We start from the raw sequence: 26,576 nt of genomic DNA, 5'->3' as shown, positions 1-26,576 counted from the left end.
ATTCAAATTTTCACAGTTTTGATAAGTTTAGTGTACAGCTTTTTTTTTATATGATGACTACATGCACATGAAAAACAACTGACCTTAAATAACCAAGGTCCACATCAGATGTGTTACAGTTTGACACTATGTACATATACAGGTACATGTAGTGTAATGTAAGACCAAATGCAGGGGTAGATTCAGGATTTCTTGAATGGTGCGAGAGAGGGGGCAGAAAATTGTTAAGGTTTTCATTAGCTACTAGAAATGGCATATAAAAAAAATTGATACATTTATTAATTAATATAGAGATACATTAATATAACTGATAATTTCATTTTCCATTGAAATCAAGGTACCAGTAACAAAAGAAAGTGTTTATTCCAACATGCAAATTACATGTATGTCTTTATTACATATTGCCGTCTATATCGTCTTTTAGTTCTGAGCCAAATCAATGTCAAGACTCTCCCTTCTCTGATGTAAAATTTACCGCCCAATGAGATTGATCTTGTTGTGGGTTGGATTACGCTATTGGTAGTTTCAATCCTATATTAATATCCTTCTAACCTAATAGTAGGTGGGCCTTGACAGGCCATCAAATTAGTTTTGACAATGGGATGAGTGTGTGTTTTATATTCTGATGTGAGGAGGTGTGACAATGTCCTGACTCATATAAGAAAATAAAGTTTGATATTGTGTATTGTGATTTTTTAAAACAAAATATTGTCAAATGTCTGTCATCGTGATCTTTTATGTATGCCTCCTTCAATTGCTGCCAAGAATTACATATAAGTCCTTTGACAAGGATCAATTTCATACAAATTCATCATTAATACTAAATAGGTTCATTATTGCGGATTGAAATAATCGCTTGAGGGTATTCATTTGTCTCGCAATCTACTATGGTCAACAAGGAAATTCGTGATCACTCTCGCAAAAAGTGTTCACTAGCTTTCTAGGAAATTTGTGATCACTCTCGCAAAAAGTGTTCACTAGCTTACAAGTTCACGAGCTTTCGAGTGCCGCTGCTACTCTTTATCAAGTGACGAAAATTATCTGATAACGTAGCCTTTTTATACAAATCTCCAGGACCGTACGCACGAACGCGAGAACAATAGGTGGGCACTGATCCGTTGTGTGATCGGTCAGGCGTTTCACCAATCGGTGCGTCGATGTTCGGTGCGGCCGGTAATCCGTATATGCAAATACGCCGTGGGTCGGCAATATGCAAATGAGACCAAATTGGCGGGCTCGCTAGTTTCCCGTGGGCGGGGGTTGACTAGCTATTACATCATGACCATGTTAGCACTGCACATGTACATGTAGTTTGATTTATGCTGTTCCTTAATCCCAACATACAGTATGTGCATGTAGATGAGACGGGTATGTAACCTGCATTTACTTTAATTTTCTATGTTAAAAAAAATATATGTAGCAGGCAAAACATACAAGTTTTCATTGTCAGGGTTACTTTTCATAGACTACTGCCTAAATTTGCAACATTTGGTAAGCTTTAACATTGCAGTGAATTGATATTTTCCAGGGCTTATTTTTTTCCAGAGCTCTTTTTGGCATTTAGGTCCAAATTTGCCTCGAGTCCCCCATGTAATTTTTCCCTGATATGTACCAAGGTTCAAAAGTGAAAATACCTTCAAAGAATTTAGAGACAAGACCAGTTTCTCAATCAGTTAATCAGTTGGACTTGTAGATAAAACTCAGTTTTACCCAGTTGTTCACAAGATTCTTTATTTAGAATAACTAGAACAGAACACAACACTTTTTCTTCACATACCGCTGAATGTTTATTACGGAATCATTATGCTGTGCAAATAAAATTCATGTGAAATTGAATATTGCACCAGGTACCATTTGACAGGTGAGCACACCTGTAATTTTTGGAGAGTTTCCAAGCGGAGGCGGTAATATGAAAACAATACAAGAGTCAATTTGAATCAATCACACCAGGATTCGATATTGCTATGAAATAGGCTACGTCCATCATCCCATTGTTTCACCATGGATAAATCATGGAGAACTTGACACCTGACTTGAACACCAAGGGACTAAGTTGGCTGAGTGTATAATGAAGATGATCAAGGGTAAACTCTCATCACAGGAAGCCCACCTAGCTTCCTGCTACCTCCTGACCCGTCTCTCATGAAAACACCTCGAAGGATTAAGAAAACATCTAACACTTCGCTATAAACTACACCTTCAGAAAGATTCATGCTTGTATATCAAATCAGTAATTGCAAATATGTTCCATGAGGAAATTTCTACCAACGTACGTTGTTGAACCATGCAAAAAAAAAATATTTCAGGGGCTGCTTTTCACAACTTACTGCCTAAATCTGTGACATTACACATACTTTTAACACTGCAACGAAAGGGGATTTTCCACGGTTCTTTTGAACATTTTGGTGGCAAAATCACCTCAAGCCAGCCCTGTGTATTTTTTTCCCCTGCAGCAGCTGAACATTACAAGCCTTCTTATTACAAAGTATGTAGTTTCAGTGTCATTTTAATATTTTTTTCCTTTTTTGGGGTAATAATTAATCTATACAGTGGACATATGTTCCATGTGTTTCCTTCTTACTTCTTTCATTTGTTCTTGCCCTTCTTTATTTTGTATTATACATTGTAACCGTTTGTGTTATTTTAACTTTGTTTGTTTATTTCACTTGTATACTGTAAGAGTATAGTCTCAAGTCTGGGTTGAAGTTAGTTATTCCATTTAGCGTGTGAAATTTATAGTGGAGCAATGCCGCAGGAGCATATGTCACGGAACCATAGAAAGAAAGCATACTATTATATATAGAGAGATGACAAAAATTACAGGCATATACAGTGGCGGATCCAGGAAGGGACACATCCGGCCCCTGCACCCCCCCCCCTTTGACCTTAGAGAGCCATTACAAATATTTGTTAGGGGAATATGTCATGCATACGCAAATGAGGCCTTTTTTGGGGCGTGTCAAAATTTTCCTGACATGAATCACCATTACTTTATTAGGAGTGAAGACATTTTGGGGGATTGTTAATTTTTTTCTGTACAAAAATGCCCCCCCCCCCCTTTTGAAAAACCTGGATCCGCCGTTGGGCATATACATGTACACTGTATGTGACTTACTGGATCATTTGATGGATGGTCTGGGGAGGGTGTATGAAACATAGGATTGATCACAGCACGATCACAGTGCTCCAACATCTTCATCTTAGTAAGAGCTTCAGCCGGTGAGATACGGTACTGCGATTGCGTAACCTGAGTTATATATGCAGGGTTCGTCACATCTATACCTCGAAATCTACGCTCTGGAGGGGTAGGTCGGTTCCGGTTCCGAGAATTCATCTCTCCGTTTCTTCTGAGTAGTGACTTCGGTCCAACAGGCATGGGTCAGCGATTCTTTGACGGTAATACTCAGAAAGGTATCAATCACTGCAAATACAAACACATTTTTTTAAAATCAAATGATTAAGATGTAATGGTACACATTTTAACATTTATGATAATTTGTTGATGGTAATTGTGATGTTGATGATTGATGATGATCGATGATGATTATGATGATGATGGTGATGATGATGATCATCATCATCATCACAATCATGATGAACATGATGATCATGATCATGGTGATCATGATGATCATGATGATGATCATGATGATGATAATGACGATGATGATGCTGATCATGATCATCATGATAATAGTTTTACGAGTGAAAACGTGCACACAAATTTTTGAAATGCTTAAGATGACCTGAAACATATACAACAGTGCAAATAATTACAACTTCACCATTCTGCAATACACTGTTAAAAACTGGATAAAGGATTCAGATTCTCTACCAAGAAACCTTGACGCAGACTTTGGTAGATCTATGTTCTTGGGTCATTGAATCAATCAACATTTAAAACTGACCACCTTGTTGCTGTATCAGGAACCTGGGTCCCTCACGCAAAGGTTAGCGAGTAATCATACGCTTGATTTTCACAATTGAATGTAGTCAATGCAATTAATCATAGAAAAAATGTTGCATGTATGATCGTTGCTAAGCTTTGTGTTAAGGCCCTAGGTTGAAAGATACTACAATCAGAAGTCTTCAAAAAAAAAGTGACAGTGTATAAAGGATAAATGGGAGCTACATGTTATGAATCATAGTCAGCAATACATGTATTTCAAAATATTATGTCAAAAGCCTCAGACCATCAATCAATGATTAAAACTAATGGTACTCTGTATTCTCCGACTTCTGTCTCTTATCTCATGTACATACTCTGTATGAGATGAATATAGAGTCTAATTAGATTTGGTGATTCAAAGAATTTGAGGAAATCAAGGATATTAACTGAAATGATGAGGTAAACAATTGGACATGTCATAACAGCCACAGGAGAGGAAATTACTGACTGACCTTGTTCAATGCAAAATAACATTTGATTGATACACATGGAATGTTCTTTACTTTATATTTGATCAGGATTCAATTTTGTTTGATAATTGCACAAACCACCAACAAGGAAAGGCATAAAAAACCCAGTTATCATTTTAACAAAAAAAATTATGACATGAATCATTCATTTTTTGCGAGAGTGATCACGAATTTCCTAGAAAGCCAGTGAACACTTTTTGCAAGAGTGATCACGAATTTCCTTGTTGACCATAGTATATTGCGAGACAAATGAATACCCTCTAGCGATTATTTCAATCTGCAATAATGAACCTATTTAGTATTATGAATCATTCATATTCAATAGTATTGTCGTTTCCAAAAGTTAAAAAACATAAGGCATATTTAAAATGAAAACTATATTTTGTACAAATACATATTTTGTACTGTAAATGCATTCACAAAATTATAGGCCTACTCCCTCTAAAACACATACACTATTAAGGAAATAAAAAAAAGTACAGTTAGATCAATGATGTTATACAATGGCTCATCAAACCTTCAAAATTCCATGGCAATTTTTTTTAAACAGAGATGTACTATTAATGTGAAGACAAATAGCAATCCTGAGGGAAATCCCCGTGGGGGGCCACTTCCATAAACGAGTGGATACCATGGGGTTTCGAAAAGCACCCTAAACAAGTATTTTCCATGTTCTGAAAATGCACCGCTTAACGAGTATTAGCGTGTGAAACCCTACCCTTAACAAGTATTGGAAACAAAACGGTACCCTTGACAAGTATTCCCTGATTTGACCCTCTAAACAAATACAATGATGTCACGGACGTGATCACGGGTTTCAGCTTTACCTTTACTTTCATTGGGTTTAGTACCACCCCACACACTTCGCTCAAATCGGACCCTAAACACGTAGTGTTGGGGCAAAAATACACCCTTTATAAAGTACTTTAGTCCCTCGCAAATTGGACCGTAAACAAAGTTTTCCTAGCGAAATATGTACCCTTTTTTCATTATTTTAGTGTTTTGACCCCCTTACCTCTCTTGAACAACAGATCCTTTTCACATGTTTTTTTTTGTCACGCATTGAATCCACTCATCAAAGGGGGGAATCTGAATTTTGATAAGAATAACTTCACTTTACATTTAAGAACCACTTACAGAGGGTATCTTGTGTTGAATATCCATTTTCAAATACCTATATAACATAATTGATATTTTATTAATATAATATTTACATTGTATCTCAAATTTCAATTCCTTTCTGATCCTTATGCTCATTAAGTACCTCAAAATAAAAGGGATAGGAAAAAAATAGATCTAAAAATTCTCATTCTGACAATTATTGATATTATAGAGTTGTAGACTAGTTAAAAAGAACATCTGGAATCCTAGGGATTTCAGCAGGGAAGTAATAATAATAAAAATATTAATATAATATTAAGACTTGTCTAGCACACTTTCCATCTTAACTAAACTCCTCAAAAAAGTTTCGAAATCTGACTTTGATCGTTAATCCCTCCTCGGTTTTAGTGTGATTGATACCAATGAATAGATCATTTAATTCTCTTTAAAATTATACCCTACATGATATGATTATGGTTCAAATGGAGGTGCAGTGCCTTGAAATAAGGGGCAAGGTCAAAATTCAAAAGTTGTAGAATGACACAATAATGAAAGTCACTGTTCTTTTTTTTCTGTGGTGATGAGCAAGTTTCTCAATTCACAGAGATAAAAGTTTTTGGTCTAGGCTAAATCTAGACCAAAAGCTTCGGTCTCTGTTATGTTGGCTGTTCCGCTGAACTCTGCTGGCTCCACTCACAAAATAGAGACCGAAGTTCTAGCTCGATCTGTACAGGGACTCAATGGCCATATGTTTATGCATTAAGTTCGGATAAAACAGGGAAGTGAAGTTGCGCGACAGTCGAAGTAAGTCATTGTTTTTCCCCTTTTTAGTTTATTTTTCCCAGTTTTGGTGCATTTCAGGCCAAAACGGAATAATAATCTTTATTTTGGTACAGTTCCTTTTATTTATTTTAATGAAATAAAGACAAAAATCGATAAGCCCCGTCTGGGGGATTTTGCATTGTTAAGCCCCTCATGGTGGCTGCATAATAGCGAGCTGTCTGTGTACGAGGAGAAACAAAACAAAATAAAATGTTAAAAATAAAAAACTCCTCGAAACAGACGGCTGCCACTTTTGCCAGCTGTCTAGCCTAGCCCTAGGCTAAGATTCTTCTATTTCTAGTCATGTGAAATGAAATGAATAATCTGAACCTGCCAGTGCCATCCAACTTCATCCAACTACTAACCTAAGTTGGATCTTAGCTCAGACAAACAATAACTTAAGTTAAGACTAGAGTATTACAAGCAGCCATTCATTGGCATTGGCATTGCCAAACAGGGGCCCGTTTCTCAACACCTGGACAAGTTAGTCATATCTTTATCCACCAACCACGGAGTTAGTTCCAATCTTACTAAACCCGTTTCAAGAAGGGCTTCCTAACTAGAATCCCTTGATATCGATACTATCGGTAGAAAGAGCAGACGAGACGTAGCCTTAGTCACAAAATGATTACGAACATTTCCAATGATTCCAATGATGTTATTAATGATATTGGAGCTAACAATGATGAACTTAAAATTGATTTAGATCCAAATGATGGGGCTTCGAGTGTCATATCCTCAAACTACTACACTCAGGCTTCAGCCAAAAACATTTTCAAAGGTTTACCTTCTTCCTGCTTGTCTATTTTGCATCTAAATATCAGAAGCCTTAACAAGAATTTTGAACAATTTCGTTTATTTTTAGATAACTCAGGTGTTCCCCAAAATACAGTAATAGGTTTAACTGAGACATGGCTGTCAGATAAATATATTAATATGAATGCACTCCCAGGTTATGATATACTTACAAATAATCGTGTTGATAAAATTGGTGGTGGTGTTGCAATTTTTGTGCCGAGTCAATTTGAGTATGTTATTATTGAAGACATGAATTTAATGAATGAAACTGCAGAAACTTTATTTATTGAAATTAGTGATCGTGATAACAGAAAAACTGTATTGGGAGTTGTTTATAAGCCTCCTCGCAGCAATAGTGCTGATTTTCTAGACACTTTAAATAATTTACTACATTATCATTCTGTTCAAAACAAAAGATGTATCATAATGGGAGACTTTAACTATGACCTGTTAGCGAGTGATACTAATATTTTTGCAAATGACTTTTTAGAGACATTCCTTTCTGCCTCCTTTTTGCCACTTATTTCTCGACCCACTAGAATCACTAATACTTCCGCAACTCTGATTGACAATTTTTTCTCCAATATACGTTCAGAATTTAAAGCTGGTATAATTATTTCAGACATGTCTGATCATTTCCCAATTTTCATGTATTGTTCTAATCAATATCAGCCAAACAAACTTCCCGATTACGTATCTAAGAGGCGTGTGTATAGTGATATAAATATATCTCGTTTGAAACAGAGTTTAGAAGAAGAATCTTGGGATGATGTATTTAGTACAGAATGTGTTGACAAGTCCTACGAAACATTTATTGATATCTTCATGAGTCATGTTAATGAAAATATTCCTTTTGCAAAGCCCAAGTCCAAAAATTATAAAAGATCACCCAGACTACCTTGGATAACAAATTCAATTCTTCGTTCGATAAATAGAAAAAATCGATTATACTATAAATATATATCAAGATTAACTGAGAATACTCGGAGCCAATATACTAATTATAAGAATACACTTACAGGGGTCATCCGTACTGCTAAAAAGGCATATTACCATGATCAATTTAATCAATGCAAGAATGATCTTAAAAAAACATGGAAATTGATCAATTCTACCATCAATAATGGACCAAAGTTTTCAAAGATAACTAAGCTTATGCATAATGATTCTATTATTGAAGATAAAGTTCAGATGGCAAATATTTTCAACAATTACTTTTCACAAGTTGGATTTAAGCTCTCTAGAAGTATACCAACAAACTCCCATTCATTTCATCAATATCTGGGGGATAGAAATCAAAGTTCTATGTTTTTCTCTCCTACGAACGCACAGGAGATAATTAAAATTATATCTAGCCTAAAATCAAATAAAAGTGCAGGATTTGATAACATTGATAACAACCTTTTACTAAAAACTATGAATTATATAATTGACCCTCTTATTTATATATTCAATTTGTCATTATCATCGGGAAATATTCCAAAATCAATGAAAATTTCTAAGATAATACCAGTCTTCAAAAAAGGTGATAGTTCTTTAGCAAGTAATTACAGACCGATTTCATTGCTTACAAACTTATCTAAAATTCTTGAAAAATTGGTTCACATACGAACCATATGTTTTTTTAAAAAGCACAACATCCTATCCGATACTCAATTTGGTTTCCGGGAAAAGAGTAGCACTTCCCACGCAATACTTTCTTTGGTTCAAACAGTTGCCAAAGCTTATGACAAGTCTTCGAATACGATTGGTTTGTTTTTAGATTTTTCAAAAGCATTCGATACAGTTGATCATAACATTCTCCTTTATAAACTTTCTCATTATGGAATAAGAGGGGAACCACTAAAGTGGTTCAAGAATTATCTAACCGGGCGTTCACAGTTCGTTTCACTTGATTGTAATATTTCTGAACGTAAACCTGTCCTTTGTGGAGTTCCACAGGGCAGCATTCTTGGCCCACTTTTGTTCATTACTTATATAAATGATATTGATATGTCATCTAGATTGCTCCAATTTATACTTTTCGCTGATGACTCTAATATATTTCTGTCGCACCCCGACCCAGAGCAATTGACGCAAATATTCAATGACGAACTAAAAAATGTGTCTAATTGGATAACAGCTAACAAACTCTCTCTTAACCTAGAAAAAACTAGCTACATGCTATTTAGCAACAAGATTACGAGTGTACCAAAAGATGTAATTTTAAATGATATTGTCATTCAAAGAGTGCGATCTACTAAATTTTTGGGACTGATCATTGACGACAAACTTTCTTGGAAAGCACATATTGATAATATTTGTAAAATCATTGCACGCAACATCGGTGTCATTAGAAAATTAAGTTACTTCTTACCCCATTATATTTTGTTATCATTGTATTCAACGTTAATTTTACCTTACTTGAATTACGGAGTTGTTGCGTGGGGTAATGCAGCGAATTATCAAATTAATAGACTTTTTATTTTACAAAAAAGAGTGATTCGTATTATTAGTCATGCAGAATTCAGGGCACATACAAATATTCTGTTTTTGAGAAATAAAGTCTTGAAGATTAAAGATTTATATTCTTTTCAACTCGGACAGTTAATGTTCAAGTTTATCAATAAACAATTACCGTTACCTTTTAATAATATGTTTATAAAAAATGATACAATTCATAAACACTTCACTCGCCAGGCGAGTTCCTTTCATTTACCTCTGAATAGAACATCGTTTGCACAAAAGACATTTGTTTTTACTGGTCCAAAATTATGGAATTCTTTTTCAAAGGATATTATACAATGTAATTCAATACACAATTTCAAAGGAAAACTTAAAAAATATCTTCTGAATTCATATTAGATTATCGTTTTTTCCCAAAGTAATGTAATTCAGAACTTAATATGTAAATGTGTTTATTAATTTCTCTTTGTATATATGTTTAATCGTTTTATGATCTCTGTATACAGTGTATACTGAATCATTTATTTTTATTATTATTTAATTTTATTTTTATTTTTTTATTCATTATATATATATATATTGTTTATTTCTTTATTTTATCTTATTTTTAATTCATAAAATTTACTTATAAAAGGGGGCCTTCACCCTACAAGCTTTGCTTTTTAGTTGGTCTCCTTCCCTTTCGATTTCATGGTATTATTGTATTATAAAAAAATGATTTAAATGTTATATTTTGTAAATATGTATATTGAACTATCATTGTAAATGTAAAAAGATTGAAAGAGAAAATAAATGAATTGAATTGAAATTGAATTGAATTGAATTGAATTGAATTGAATTGAAATAGCATAATTTTTGAAAAGCAAAAATGTGATAAAACTGCAATTATTGTGATTAATTTGGAAATACATCTAATAAAAATAATAGCAGAGGCAAAATATGAACCATGCATACTTAAACCATGAAGACTTGAGCATCTAATTGCTGAGAAAATCAAATTATGAATATATCATTTCATGACTAAAAAATCACATGGGGACAATGAGATGGGTATCCCCGGGATAGTAAATTTTGATAGTTTACGAAAGTAAACCACAATTGTTATCTTTGTAAAATAATGATAATTATACGTTTATTTATGGTTCCAAACATCATCAAAATATAGTTTAAATTAATTTTTTTTTTTTTTACATACCGAAACACACGATTTGACAAATTCTTTGCATAAATTAGAGATAGAATTTATCAAAAATGTTGATAAGAGTTTGAAAACGACGAATACGAGTCCAGTTATGGATGACCTGCCGTGGTAGAATCTTTATCGATTCAATTACTTTACTATTTTAAAATGAGTGGTTTTGTTGCGTTTTACCAACAGTTTTGATAGTTTCTGTGCATAACAATTATTATTGAATGATCTATCACACCTGTTTTGCAATGTAATTTAAACTTCTATGAATGATTACGTAAGATTACAATTGTCAAATTTCGAGGCAATTTTGCATGTCATAGTCTACCCACGTGATGCCACTACGTCATTAAGAAAGAAGTTATGACAGGTTCGGAGGTGTCATAAATATTTAGTGAGGTTGTTGTACCCGATCTTGGTAAAGAGGGCTTCGTGAAACGGTTAGCGGACAAGTAGCTCACTATCTCCGATTTAGTCAAGAAGTTAGACTTATGACGGTGTTGAGAAACGGGCCCCAGAGTAACAACAGTGGAAGCCGCAGCGGCAACAGCGGCCTCAGCTCCACAATCGAGAACGAAATGCAGAGGCAGCCTGAACTCCCCGCATACAAGAGTCAGTTCCGCGGGTAACGTGATGAGCCGTCAGCAATTTTCGCAACAACAATGCTAACTTGACAGCAAAAATTATGTTATTAAATAAGTAATTAGTAAGATGATTTTTAATGCATTGGATCAATACGAATACTCACATAGTAATGGGAGAGAAAGATACTCGAGAAATTAACAAATTCCATGAGATTTAGACAGCTCCACCCAGAAATTCAGTAAATTCTGTTTGCTCGACCGTCGCTCCAGATCAACTGAATATCGATAAACGATACGGTACCGTATGCGTACGATATTCAAACTTCTGATGATATCGCGCATGTCCTTTTTTCCTCCAACTTGCAAGGACAACTTGTATATCTCTTTCAACAATGGTCATGATTTTTTAAAGAGAAATTAGAGAATGAAAATGAAGTATACTTGAAATCATTACTTCTTTAGGCTCATGATACTTTTCAATAGGTGGATCCAGAGCAGTTTCAAACAGAGGGGGGGGGGTAGAGCTGGGGGCGCTTGCCTCGACCCCCCCCCCCCCCCGCAGCACCCATTTCAAGGAAAAAAAAACTGAGAGAAAAGGAAAGAAAGAAAGGTGAAATGTGATATGATTTTATGAACATTGCGTCAAAATCTATCACAAAATTGGATTTTTATAATAAACATTTCAAAAATTTTGTTTGCTCGTCTGCAACTTTTATAAATTTTGCCTGCGATTCGCCATCTACATGTAGGCCCTCAACATGTTTGGCTCATTACGCCACTGATCCAGAGGGCCGGAGAAGCGACTGCCTCACCCCCCCCCCCCCCAATAAAAAATAAAAATAAATAAATAAATACAAATAAAAAGGGATAGCTTTAGCAAAGGGGGGAGGAAAGGAAGGAGAAGAGAAAGGAAAGTTGAAGAAACTGAAAGAGTTTATCTTATTGTAAACATCTTTTATTCATTTTACGTACCTATTGTTTGTGTATTCTCGCTTAGTGGCCTATAATTTTCTTTCATGCGGGAATAAACTTACTTTTATTATAAATATATTAATTTTCTCCCATTTTCTGTATTCTCTTAAAACCTATTTATTTTGTTGAAATTTCAAATAAAATAACAATATTGGTAGCGGGAGGTGCGACCTGAGTGAAGAAAAATTTGACCCTAAAGGCTTTTCAATTGTGTATTGTAGGGCGGCGATCCGGCCTAGGATCCGTTTCATAAAAAGTGACGATTATTTAAACTTTGCTATTATGACAACTACCATGGAATCAGTGATTGGCTGCTGAGCCCTGTTAACAAGGTAGCTGCATGCTGTAATAGCAAGTCCTTTGGTTTGCTTGATGAGTAGGCCCGATCACCCCCTCGTTTTTTTTTTTTTTTTTTTTAATGACAGTATAGGTGATTTCAAGTCTTGTGATGGAATGCACAATGTCGATTGCATTTTCTAGCTCCAACAATCATGTCCAAAACCTATAGACCCGTATTCTGAACTCGGGTTTAAATCAAACCCTGGTTTAAAGTTGTGGTTCAACTATGGAGAGCCAATTGGGGCACTAATCCCTAATGGTACACAGCTAATTTATTAATCCTTAATGACACCCAAATTGTTCATAATTGTGTGGGAATGATAACTGAGGTATTTTTAAGTATTTTTCCTCACTATGAAAGCAAAATTACACAAAATAGTAAACATAAGAAATATACTATAGAAACAGAATGTTTGAATTTTCGGCTACCCATAATTTTAGCACAGAGTTAGACCGTGGTCTAAGTTTAACCTGACATCAGAATACGGGCCATAGTGGTTTATAAAAAATGATCCAGATGACAAATTCATATTGACAGATCAACATGCACCTCGTGACTTTTCAGGACCATCTTCTTGGTTTATTTCCACACTGCAAAAACTCCGGTGTTGATTTAACACCAGACTGGAATCTATATATGTCCACACCAGAGAAGTGTTAAACAACACCAATTTGGTTTCGGTCTAACACCAGATAGGTGTTTACACAACACCAATTGGTATTAAAACAACATCGGTATGATTCCAAACTGGTGCTGTTTCAATACTTCTCTGGTGTGAACATATATAGATTCCGGTCTGGTGTTAAAACAACACCGGAGTTTTTGCAGTGCAATTCGTTTAATGCCAATTCGTCCAATTGCGAACTCGTCTACTACCATTAATTGATCTTTCATCAGTTCTGCTATACTCACCACATGGTCTACTTTCATTTAGTCTAATGCCATTCCGTCTAACTAGTTGGTCCAATATCCATATTCTATATACAATGGTCTAATTAAACTATAAAGTGTTTATTGTGCAAAATGAATGAAAAGAAAATGGGTATTAGACCAACTGGTTATTAGACGAAATGGTAATAGAGGAAATGGTGATTAGACAAAGTGATGATTGGACCAAATGGTTATTGGACCAAATGGTCGGTATACGAAATGTTGATGGACGGAATGGCATTAGACTAAATGAAGGTAGACCATATGTGGTGAGTGGACGAGTTGGGGGTGGACGAATTGGAAATATTAAGACTAAATGAATGAAAAAAATAATTGATGGTCATTTCGTCCACGGAAAAATTGACAAGCAAATATAAAATAAAAAGAGGGGATTCCTCTTTCAAAGGAGGGGGGGGGGGCACATGAGGGTAAAAACGGCGGCATATTTACATAATAGATTTTTATCTTGGCTCTCAAAGGGGGGCACATCGGTCCGTGCGCCCCCCCCCCCCTCCCCGGCTTGGATCCGCCACTTTTCTGAGCCATGTAGAAAGAAAAGAAAGTGAGGGGGGAAAAAGGTATAGGAAGAGAAAACGGAAAAGGGAAGGAGGGAGGGAAGAGAGCGAAAAGAAGGGATAGAGGTAATAAAAGAAGGAAAGATAGGGGAAATTAAGAGCATGGAGAGAAAGAAAAAAGAGAGGAAAGAAAGAAACAGAAAAAAGAAAATGAAAGAACCCCCATTAATTTTGCAGAGGGCCATTCTATAGTTCTCAAGCCCCTCATAGCATCTTCAGTTCTAAAAGGTATATGGATTCAGATTTTGGGCCGCACACCCTACCCCAGATGCGGCGATCCTGGCACAGTGCCCCCCCCCCCACTTTTTGAAGCACAGCTGAAAAAGTGCCCTTTATACACATGAAAAGTGCCCGGCTCACGGATGTCCTGTGTCCCTTTCATCTGAGAGGGATCCATTTTATGCCATTAGCAAGTGCCCTTTTGCCATCTTATTGGTGCCCTTTCTCGTAACAGTGCCGCTTTTTACACAGGAAAAGCGCCCATCACGAACATCTTCTGTGCGGACTGTGCCCCTTTCACCTACCTGAAAAGACCCGTTTTATGTCTGAGCAAATGCACTCTTGCCTTCCTGTTAGTGCCCTTTCTCGTATCAGTGCCCCTTTTTACCTAAGAAAAGTGCCCCCACGCAGGGGCGGCGATCCTGGTGGCCGGGAGCACAGTGCCCCCCACTTTTACGCAAGAAAAATGCCCCCTCAAGGACGTTTACTGTGCCCCTTTCACCTGAGGAGGACCCGTTTTATGTGTTACCAAGTGCCCTTTCTCGTGTAAGTGCCAATTTTTACAAAAATGCCCCCTCCTCTCGAACGTGTTCTGTGCCCCTTTCACCTGAGAAGGACCTGATTGATTTATGTGTCAGCAAGTGCCATTTCTCGTATCTGCCAATTTTTACCAAAAAAGGACCGGTTTTATGAGTGAGGAAGTGCTCCTTGCCTTCTTGTAAGTGCCCTTTCTCTATTCAGCGCCCCCTTCAGTTTACCTGAGGAAATTGCCTCTCATGAACGTAATTTCCCCTCATGAAGTAATTTCTTCCCCTTTCACCCGAGAAGGACCCGTTTTACGTGTGAGCAAGTGTCCCCTTGTTAGTGCCCTTCCTCGAATCAGTGCCCCGTTTTACCCAAGAAAGTGCCCCTTTACCTGAAAAAGGATCCGTTTTATGTGTGAGCAAATGCCCCTTGCCTTCTTGTAAGTGCCATTTCTCATATTTTCACCTGAGGAGGACCCATTTATGTGTCAACGAGTGCCCCTTTGAAACAAGAAAACAATCTAATTTTGATATGCTATACTTATGAAGGAAAAAACTTGTAAGGAAAATATTACGTGCCTTATTAAAGTTTCGTGAGTCATGTGAGTGGGGTAGATAAGCATTGGCGTGGGGGGATTGGGAGGCTCTTGACCCCTCCCCAAATTTTTCACGGCCAAGAAAAACAAAAGAGCAAAGGAAAGAAAGAAGGGGGAAATATTATATTATTTTCTGAATATAAGTTGTCAAAATCTATCACAAAATTGGAGTTTCGTCACAAAAATGTCAAATTTTTGCTCGCTCGCAATTTCTTATAAATTTAAGTGATACGACATATCTAGCCCCTCAAAATTTTTGGCTCATTACGCCACTTTACATAAGTCATTTTTTTCTTTGTTTTAAGATAGTGCCTTTTTTCGAAAGAAAAGGTGCCCTTTTTTCCCTGCCCCCGCCGCCCCTGCCCCCATGAACGTGTTCTATGCCCCCTTTCACATAAGAAGGACCTGTTTTATGTGTTAACGATCGAGTGCCCCTTTGCCTTCTCATATAGATGCCTGTTATTCACATCAGAGAAGTTGTCCTGAAAAACCACTCTTTTCTTGCCCGATGATCGCCCGGTTTCTTTGTTATTTTAGTGCTGTTCTGCTTTCTTCTGCAAGTGCATAATGAATGAAAAAAAATACTCCTACCCACCATAAGTTTCATGAGCCATGTGAGTGTGGTCGATCAGTCATTTTTTCCCTTTGTTTTTAGATCATGGCCGTACGCAGCGGGGGAGGGGTGGAGTGGAGGCAGCTAGGGGGCAATGATAAGCTTCGCTCCCTCGCTTTCAAGTTCTATAAAAAAAATTTACACGTGCTGCCCCCCCCCTGCGAAAAATTTATGCATACGGCCATGTTTAAGATAGTGCTCTTTTTTCATGTGCCCCCCCCCCCCACTTTCAACTTCGCTCTGCCGCCCCTGCCCTACCCTTTCCGGATCCGAGTGTCCCCAGCCTTTGAAAGGGGTCGAGACGACCAAAATATGACATCATATATTTCTCATTCGAGTTAGAGATATAAAATTATGATCCTCAATCTTCCTTCTCTCTTCCCTTTTCTTTCTCTTTTACCCTGTTTCCCTCCGCTTTATTTTGTCTACTTTTTACTACTTGAAAAAAAAAGTTGTTGTCTCTTGCGCATAATAAGGCCTGGGACCCGAAACACAAAGCTTATAAATCATTTTTTTTTAACGATTGATTGCATTGACTAATTGCATAATGATCAATCGGGGACTTCTTGGTTCCTAAATCGATTCCATGCACCCAATTCGAATTTTTCCTCACTTGTTTTACTCGCTCGTAAAACGTTTAAGTAAGAGTTTTTAGAGGAAAATCAGACAAGTTGAGAGGTAAAAGTTTGAACAAGGGTGTAAAAACAATTGGCAATCATTATAGTTGGAGACTTCGTATTGGCCATATATGTGATGTCATAATTATGTAAGGCAAGGGCTACTCTTCCATGTACTCCAATACATAAAATGGCTAAAATGTCATTTTGTTTTCAAATGTTATACTTTCATGAGGACTGCATAAAACAATAAACTACCTGTGTTTTAATTGGATTACTGCCCCAGGGGAATGGGTACTTAGGAGAAAACCACAAATCCTTGATAATTAAGTACATGGCCTATAGGAAAGTTGTCCTTGTCCCCTTGTCATAATTTACTTACCCAATTGCCAATTTGAAATCTACATAGTCTTATAGGATCTCAATTTTAAAGCAGCCACAACTTTCTTATCCCTTGTCCTATTTTTCTTCAAATTTTCACCATTCTGTTTTCTTTATTTTTCTCCTTTCCAACACAACATTCATGACCAAGCAAGGTTGAGTTCCCCTTTAAGACCTCTTTAAAAAGTATTTGTCTACTTATTGCAATCAACTCTCAGAGCCCGACACTCTATAATTACTATATAATTTAATTGCTTACTTTCATATATCCATACGTACGTCATTATTATTATATCTTCACTTATGAATGTATATAGGGGCAAATCCAATAGTTTTATGTCAAGAAAAAAATTGAATTGCGGAAAAAAGGGCTTCACTTGTGCAGTGCATGCTAGATTTTCTAAACTATTTTTAAAGGCTCTCGGCAAGGGGGGGGCAAGGGCCAGATGTGTCACAGAGCTTGGCCGAATCAGGCCTCTGGCCCCTTAAAAAATGTCAGGTGGATGTGAGTAAGAATTATAAATTTGTACAAACTCACCTATAGGCCTACAACTCATGAAAAATAAATAATGATAATTCAATTAATTCTTGAAAAAAATATTTCGGATCTCACTTTTGCTGTTTTCCTCCCCCAAACAAACAAATTACTAAATAACTATGACGTACAATACTATATAATTGGTCCTATCATTCACCAACAATAATGGGGGAGGAGTGGGGGCCCCGTCGGGGCAGTTGCCCCCACCCCCCCCCCCCCCGAAATTTTGAAAACTTAAAATACAGAAAATTTTCACACAAAAAAATCTGCGTTTAGCCACGGGGAGGACAAATAAAAAGTTAGAAGGGAGGATCTTCCTAATCAGATGCGGGGGGGGGGGGGCTTATGTATTCCCTTAATTATGGTGGATCTGGGACTGGGAAGGATGCGGTGGATCGCACAGGATCTGCCATTGGTTTGCGCAAAGCAATTTCACAAGAATTATGTAATAGGGAATTTCCCTTCAGGAGCGCGAGCTGCATGCAGCGCATCATGCCGAACCACATAATAACATATCGCATATGTGAACGAACCTACGGTACGTGTATTGGGACTGGACCAAATAGTCATCATCATGCCTCTCTTCACGGACTCGATTGCTAGAAACCTGAAAAAACCGGAAACTGGTTTTGTTGGGTCATTTATACTGGTAGGTTACCATATTCAAATTCAGTCTAAGTTAAACATTAATAAGCTGATTAAGTTACGTCTTCATCTTGAGCTCGCGCTCGCTCGAGTCAGCTGTTCTATTCTTCGGCGCATGTAATACTTTTGTGCACGTGCCGAATTATGTTATCACGATTCTGTGATACATCAATTTGAATTGCACAGGAGCTAAACACACATTTACATTACATTAGTTGTGCGAGGTTTGGGATCCTTATATTTATGGTAGACCAAAAACATTGGTTTTTCCACTAAACTTATGTCCAGAGGTGATTGATGTGATTGATACTGATAGTATAGATCTAGTAAAAAATATTAAACTAAATCCCAAAAAAGATTGTTATTCCTGATAAACTAAAGTTATAGGCCTACTTGTAACTTGTCTGATTAAAAAAAGGGTTGCACTTACTTGCATTTTGCAATGCCAACTCAACTGTTGCTGGGATACTCGGATGACAGTGCATATAAGAAAATATCTCACTCGCTCAGCAACAGAGAAACTGGTAGTGGTACATTCACTTATTTCTTCACGATTTGATTTTGGTAATACTGAGATAGCCTCCTTTACAACTTATCAGATTCTCAGCTTGGGAAATTGCAAAGGTTGCAAAATGCAGCTGTGCGTATTGTAACTCTATCTAGCACACGCAGCCACATCACCCCTATATTGAAAACTCTTCACTGGTTGCCCTACCTCAGGCGAAGTTCGTGCACGCTCCAGCTCCACTCCACTTCACTACCGCTACACTACGCTCCACCTACCCGAACTTCGGGACGGTGAACCATTTCGGATATACCGAGTGACAAAGGTGGGATGAAATGATGGTTTATTGTAAAAATTAGAGAAAAAAAATATAACGAGAAAGATAAATAGCTTAATATCTTACTCTACACCCGTATTTCACTCCGTGTCCATCCTCCGGTTATCCTCAAAATTGGTGATTTTGGGCCAGTATCAAATTCCTCACTCGTATTATTCACAGCCGATTTCAAAACATTGTATGTGCGTATCGAGTGGACCTTCCTAATATAATAGCAACACTGATGTCATTGATAACTCTGACTGATGTGTGTTGCTGCCCTCTACGTGCGTTGCATACAATGTTTTGAAATCGGCAGTGAATAATACGTGTGAGGAATTTGATACTGGCCCAAAATCCCCAATTTTGAGGATAACCGGAGGATGGACATGGAGTGATATACGGGTGTAGAGTAAGATATTAAACTATTTATCTTTCTCGTTATATTTTTTCCTGTAATTTTTACAATAAACCATCATTTCATCCCACCTTTGTGACTCGGTATATCCGAAATGGTTCACCGTCCCGAAGTTCGGGTAGGTGGAGCGTAGTGTAGCGGTAGTGAAGTGGAGTGGAGCGGAGCCTGCACGAACTTCGCCCGAGGTATGGTTGCCCCTGAAGGAACGCATAGTCTTTAAAATCCTTCTTTTGATTTTTCATATAGTCGATGGATCTACCCCCAGCTACAATAAGTCTTTGATGCATAATTACCAACCCTCAAGAAATTTACGATCCTCATCATCTAATCTCTTACAATAACAGGGAATGGGCCTTTGCTCTGATCATTCAGGGCCTAGCCTGTGAAATTCTCTTCCACAGAGTTTGAAAACCCAGACTTCATTGACCACCTTCAAGGGCAACCTGAAAACATACCTGTTTAAGAGTGCTTTTTGATAGACATTGACTTATTGTTCAGACATGTATTATATGTAAATAGTTTTTGTTCTGCTCTGAAGCGCCTTGAGCATGTAATCAAGATGGAAAGTGCGCTATACAAATCTCATGTATTATTATATCAAATCCACTGGCAATGCACTGGCTCTTGTTTTGCTGAATATTATGGAAGGGTTCCTAAAATAACGAAGACAAAGGTACTGGTAATTAGATCTAGATCTAGCCTCTAACCTAAGCATGTAAGCTGCACTGTCAGAACACTCAATGAATTTTTTTATCAATTTCGTATCCATGACCTTGCTACTGCCTGGAATCCTTTTTCACTTAGATCTACATATATATCTTTTGGTTTTTATAAAATATGATCAAGTGTCTGTGCTCTTATGATATAATACTACCTCCATCCCCAATGTGAGGCCTAATGTTACACTCTGCAAGATTCAAGATTCTTGGTCAATGTACAAATACAAAGAAATTTGGTTTCCAATGGCTTTAATAATAAGTATACACACAGATAAAAATTACAATATATCATAGCAATTTTGAAATACTTTACATGAACAGTCATAATAAATTATGAATAATTGTCTGCAATTAATTTAATACTATATAGTCAAAGACAAGGGCCATGACTTTTCTCATGATTCCGGTAAATTGGATCATCTACTTTTGAAATTCAATGGCAACATTATTGCTAACTAGCAAAAATTGAACAGCCAATCAAAATAGGGGATTACATGAATTAAAAGAGTAAGGAGATTAAAGACATATACTTATTATCTTTTATCCCCTTTTTTAAATTCCCAAGCGTTTATTAAAGAGGAGGAATCGTTTCCTGGAGGAGAAAGCTGTAGAACATGCAGAGATTCAGCCCAACCATCATGTCTTAGAAGTCGGCTTTGGTCCCGGCTTAGGACTCAAGAAAGCTGCACAGTGTGTAAAAAAAGGTACGGGTGTATGAAACTTTTGACTATCAAGGCCTGGGCAAAGGTGGAGGGGGGGGGGGGTTGTAAGTGAGGTTCAGAGGTAAGCCCAAGAATCTGAAGGACAAGGATTCTTTTATTTTGTGTATGTGATGTACAAGTTCGGTTTGTTATTTCTTTGCTGACATTTCTTAAAGGTCAAGTCCACCCCAGAAAAATGTTGATTTGAATCAATAGAGTAAAAGCAAACGAGCATAACACTGAAAATTGTATGAAAATCGGATGTGAATGAAGAAATTTATGCCATTTTAAAGTTATTTTTCACATAACAGTTATATGCACAACTCAGTGACATGCAAATGAGAGAGTTGATGATGTCCGTCACTATTTTTTTTATTTTTTTTATTGTTTGAAGTACAAATATTTCAATTTTTACAAATTTGACATTAAGGACCTACTTGACTGAATTACAAAATGTTAAAACAATGGTGATTCCTCGTGTTCAGTGAGGAATGAAACTTTGTTTCACAGGACGATGAGAAAATTTGAATTTTTCATATAATGAAATACAAAAGGAATAGTGAGTAAGTGATGTCAATCATGTCATCAGCCCCCTCATTTGCATACAGACCAGGATGTGCATATAACTTTTTTTTAATTAAGCAAAACTTAAAAATTTCATAACTTTCTTATTTTACATCCGATTTTGATGTTCAAAATTATCAGTTTTATGCTTGTTGGATTTTTCTCTTTTTATTCAAATCAACTCTTTTTGGGGTGGACTTGTCCTTTAAGTTAATTATTTCAGTGAATTACGAACAGCTTTATGAAACACCCACCAGGCATCCTGTGCACAAATTGCTGAAGAGATTTGACCTCACTCTAGCTGCTATGAATTCATATCCATTACATAAATAAAAAGAGACCTCCATATATTACTGGTTCTTGAAAAAAATAACTTAGCAAAATTTATTGGCTTCCACCCAAAAAATGTTCATGAAAATTCCTCCAAATGTACCATGGTTGACTTGACTTGTATAATCTCACTTTCCCTCCTTGACGATACCATAACAATAGATGTATGCCTACTACCAGTAGATGATGGAAGAGCTTGTTTTTAAAGCTGCGCTTCAGAAATGAGTTTCAGTGTTAAATAGGTTTTATGTTTGCTGTAGTGTAATCCATTCCCCATTATAACAGATTGTTTCAATTTTGTTTCATAACATGGAATTAATGTTTTTGAATTGATGATTTTTTTGGGGGGGGAAATCCTTTATGATCATATACAGTGCGTCCCACAAAAAACGAAACCGAGATTTATAGATGATTTATCATAACTTAATCGCAAATACATTAGACAAATGACCTACCATTTTAAAGCTTAGAATCTCCTCTTTCATCTGGAATTACTTAGATTATTTCTCATTCACGCATGAGTGAGCATAAACAATTTGAAAAGGGGATACCAAAAAGTCACTTGGCAGGCCGTATCTGGGTTTTAAAAAGAAAACCACATTTTTAAAAAGTTCAATATCTGCTCTTTAATTTGATACCTCAATTACAGAAAATGGTCAAGAAATAAGAAAGTTCTGGTTATTTGAAATAAGGCTTGAATTTCAATAATTTCATAAAATGAAGGCTAGCGTTCAAACGCACTCGACACTCCGTTTTGTTGACGATCAGCCATGCATTAAGTCTTTTGTTATGTGCGATAGCTTCTGTGGGAAACCGGTGAAAACTCGTTTATTTAATGAAATTATGGAAATACAAGCACTGTTTCATAACATTTTTACTACTTGACCATTTTCTGTGATTTAGGTATCAAAGAAAAGAGAAGATATTGAACTTTTTAGTCATGTGATTTTCTTTTTGAAATTCAGACACCCCCGCCAAATGAGTTTTTGGCATCCTTTCTTCGAATTGTTTTTGCTCAATCATGCGTGAATGAGGAATAATCTAAGTAATACCAGATGAAAGAGGAGATTCTAAGCTTTACATTGGTAGGTCATTTGTCTATTTTATTTATGATTTAGTTATGATAAATCATCGCTAAATCTCGGTTTCGTTTTTTCTGGGACGCACTGTATAACTGCTGAATGTGAATGCGATTTATTAGTAATTATTAAAAAAAAAGCTCTTTTATGCATCCATCCTCATTCCTCCTTCCTTCCTTTCCCTCATAGTAGTACTATATGATCATGTCCACACAAAGTGTTCAACTCTGAAATTTCAATGTTTTTGTCAGTAGCGATCTCATAAAACCACAGAATTTAAAGGCACTTGGCATGTGAGTGACATACCTGGGTGCTACCTTGGTTATCATAAACACCTTTTATTATTTCATTCAATTTGGCTTGCAGATAAGTCACCTAATTTGCACCTTTTTGTGTATGAAATACATCTAGACCTTACTCAAGTCCTATGTTTGATTTTGCTGATCTGTTTAGATGAAGGAATGGTGCATGGGATCGACATTTCTCCTGCTATGATGAATGCCGCCATGGCTCACTTGGAGCAGGAGATTGCCGATGACATGGTTCAGCTCACCATAGGCAACGCAGCCCAGCTCCCTTACCGAGACACCTCTATGGACCGCATCTTCCACACCAACTGCTATTACTTCTGGCCAGACGTGACCGCGGTATCGAGAGAACTCTTCCGCGTGCTGAAGCCCGGGGGTCAGATGGTGACTCTGCTCTGTCTAGAGAGGGTCAAAGAGTCACACGACAACGGTTTTCTCAAGTACGGGAATTACGATCCAGACGGCTACATGGATGCGCTGAAGACCGTGGGGTTCGAATGCGAGGGTATGAAGTCGTTGAAAGATGGTGACGAGGCCTACGAGTATATCCCAGCAAAGAAACCATGAGTTAAGAAATTATATTTTTACAATCCCAACCCAATGATTTTTGATTGAGCCATCAAATGTGTCACCACTTTGCTCGTAAAGCATTCATATCGTTATACCAAAGGTGTTTTTGGTGGGGAAGGGCCTGGGGAATTATCTTCATTGTGGCATTGGGATATATTGTAGAGCTGTATGGATTAGGTACAAATGAGATAACAAACCTTCATGCAATGTGAATTGATAGATGTTATTCACAATAATCAGTAATGAAAATTGAGGTTATTTTTTAAATGTTTTGTTACAATTCTATTAGGATTATTGATAAAGAAAAATACATGTTTGTTGCTCTATCAATATTCATTCAGTATTCTAAAGATAAAGCAACATTTCAAAAAGTGGCCCAGACACTTCATTCATATTCAATATGTTTAAATAGTAAGTCATGGTCTAGTGGTTAAGACTCTTGTCTTTCAATCTGAGGGACGCAGAGGCAGCGTAGCTCAGTCGGTTAGAGCGTATGTTTCGGATAAGATCGTAGATCTCAACGTGAGGGGTTCAAGTCCCGCTCATGCCGAAACGCCTCTAACAAAAAATCTGATGTTATAGCATTGTGTGTTAGCGTGCCTCACCACTGTATTCAGTGCAGGTGTGAATGCAGTTGGAAAACACTCCGTCCATCGGAAAGGACGCAAATGTTGGTCCCGTGTATAGGAGAGTCACAACCTATGCACGTTAAAACCAATACACTATTCGTCAAAGAGTAGGGTGTTCACCCGGTGTATTGCACCTGCCGGCCCCCGCAAGAATCTTCAGGATTGAAGGAGGCAGTCAGTGTAGGTTGAAGAAGACGTGGGTTCGATTCCCAGCCATGGCATCTTTTCCTTCAACAAGAAATTTACCCACATTGTGCTGCACTCAACCCAGGTGAGGTAAATGGGGAAGTAATTGCAATTGTCTGCAACAGTAATAAGTAGAATTAATAATTAATTTTAGTTAAAATTATTGTTTAGACTATGTTAATGACATTATTTGGGGCTAACCTTGATTAGCATCTTACTATTATTTTAGCTTTAATTACCAAATGTTTTGTTTATATGTGATGTACTATTCCATGAAATTGTACCTGACAGTGATATTTGGTAATAAATTCAATTCAGTTCAATAATTCCTCAAAGGCTAAAAAAGCTGAGAGCACCGGAACTGTTATACAAGCTTAGCTGGGGCAATATAGGAGCACCTTGAGCACCTAACAAGGTGAACACATGCACTATACAAATCCTATAATTTATGATTTTGAAATTTAAATTATTAATTATGATCATTTTATCTACATGTATGCTTATTTATTTATGACAAAATGTATTTGCTATTCCATTTGTGTGCTGCTTAACTTATACATGTAATGAATCTTTTTAAGATGGACATCTCACCATAAGTTACGATGTTTGTCCAAATTTATGTATGTTTTAGATTTATTGTGTATCAATGAATGATATAAATAATAAATGTGATATGGAATCCATGAGATAAGCTTCAGCAACAACTGTTCCTTTGCAAAAAAAAATGCATATTATGCCAAAGATAAATTCTTACTTCACACCATGTCCATGTCAGTCTCCATGAATGCCACCCCCACCCCACCCCCATGAACCCTATCAAACCCTAAACCCTGTATCTTCAAAGGAATAAAGATAGGAACAGTTGTTGCTGGAACCCGGGGGGGGGGGGGGAAGGGGGCCACTTACATTGACGAGTGGATACCATGCGCGACCCCAAAAACACGTAAAAAGGATGTCTTATTCAAGATTGGGCCGTTACGTACGTAACGTGATAAGGGTGTCAAAAACACAAAAATAATGGAAAAAGGGTATCTATTTCGCTAGGAAAGTTCCGTGTTTAGGGTCAAATTTGCGGGGATGATGAAACAAAATTAAAATGTTTTATAAAGGATGTCCTCTTTGCCCCAACACTACGTGTTTAGAGTCCGATTTGCGCGAGGTGTGGAAGGTGGGGCCGTGCACCAAATGGTGTGTAAAGGTAAAACCGATGACCGACGGACCCGTGACATAAAAAATATCGCTGTACTTGTTTAGGGGTTCATTTCAGGGAATACTTGCCAAGAGTGTTGTTTTGTTTCCAATACTTGTTAAAGGACAAGTCCACCCCAACAAAAAGCTGATTTGAATAGAAAGAGAAAAATCAAACAAGCATAACACTGAAAATTTCATCAAAATCGGATGTAAAATAAGAAAGTTATGACATTTTAAAGTTTCGCTTAATTTCACAAAACAGTTATATGCACACCCTGTTCGGTATGCAAATGAGGGAACCGATGACATCACCCACTCACTATTTCTTTTGTATTTTATTATATGAAATATGAAATATTTTGATTTTCTCGTCACTGTCATGTGAAACAAAGTTTAATTTCTCCCTGAACACATGGAATTCCATTATTTTAACATTTTGTGGTTCAAGCAAGGGGGTCCTAATTGTCAAATTCATAAAAATTGAAATATTGTATAATTCAAATAATAACAAACAAAAGAAATAGTGAGTGAGTGACATCATCGACTCTCTCATTTGGATGTAACTGGCTCGTTCATATAACTATTTTGTTAAAAATAAGCGAAACTTTAAAATGTCATAACTTTATTATTTTACATCCGATTTTGATGAAGTTTTCAGCGTTATTCATGTTTGATTTTTCTCTTTCTATTCAAATCAGCTTTTTGTTGGGGTGGACTTGTCCTTTAAGGGTAGGGTTTCAGACGCCAATACT

At 36.8% G+C, this 26,576-nt stretch overlaps 2 protein-coding genes across 2 annotated transcripts in view; one reads left to right on the top strand and one right to left on the bottom strand.

The window, feature by feature from the left end:
* LOC129266751 (krev interaction trapped protein 1-like) overlaps positions 1-11,648 on the bottom strand; it is a 47,847-nt gene extending 36,199 nt beyond the window's left edge. Inside the window, exons 1-2 of the mRNA XM_064102102.1 lie at positions 11,523-11,648; positions 3,116-3,421 (exon numbers count right to left, since the gene is read on the bottom strand). Of these exons, the coding sequence (XP_063958172.1) occupies positions 3,116-3,376 (261 nt within the window). The 5' untranslated portion in view covers positions 3,377-3,421; positions 11,523-11,648. The remainder of the gene's footprint in view (positions 1-3,115; positions 3,422-11,522) is intronic.
* A 6,517-nt stretch (positions 11,649-18,165) lies between these two features.
* On the top strand, positions 18,166-25,547 carry LOC129283383 (demethylmenaquinone methyltransferase-like). Its single transcript, XM_054919252.2, has 3 exons — positions 18,166-18,312; positions 20,832-20,970; positions 23,394-25,547. The coding sequence occupies exons 1-3, from the start codon at positions 18,238-18,240 to the stop codon at positions 23,813-23,815; spliced, it is 636 nt and encodes a 211-aa protein (XP_054775227.2). The 5' UTR covers positions 18,166-18,237; the 3' UTR covers positions 23,816-25,547.
* Positions 25,548-26,576: the final 1,029 nt, after the last annotated feature.

Source organism: Lytechinus pictus, chromosome 1 (assembly GCF_037042905.1).
Source record: "Lytechinus pictus isolate F3 Inbred chromosome 1, Lp3.0, whole genome shotgun sequence".
Taxonomy (NCBI): domain Eukaryota; kingdom Metazoa; phylum Echinodermata; class Echinoidea; order Temnopleuroida; family Toxopneustidae; genus Lytechinus; species Lytechinus pictus.
Note: the sequence above shows the minus strand (reverse complement) of the source record. Positions and strands in the feature narration are given on the sequence as shown.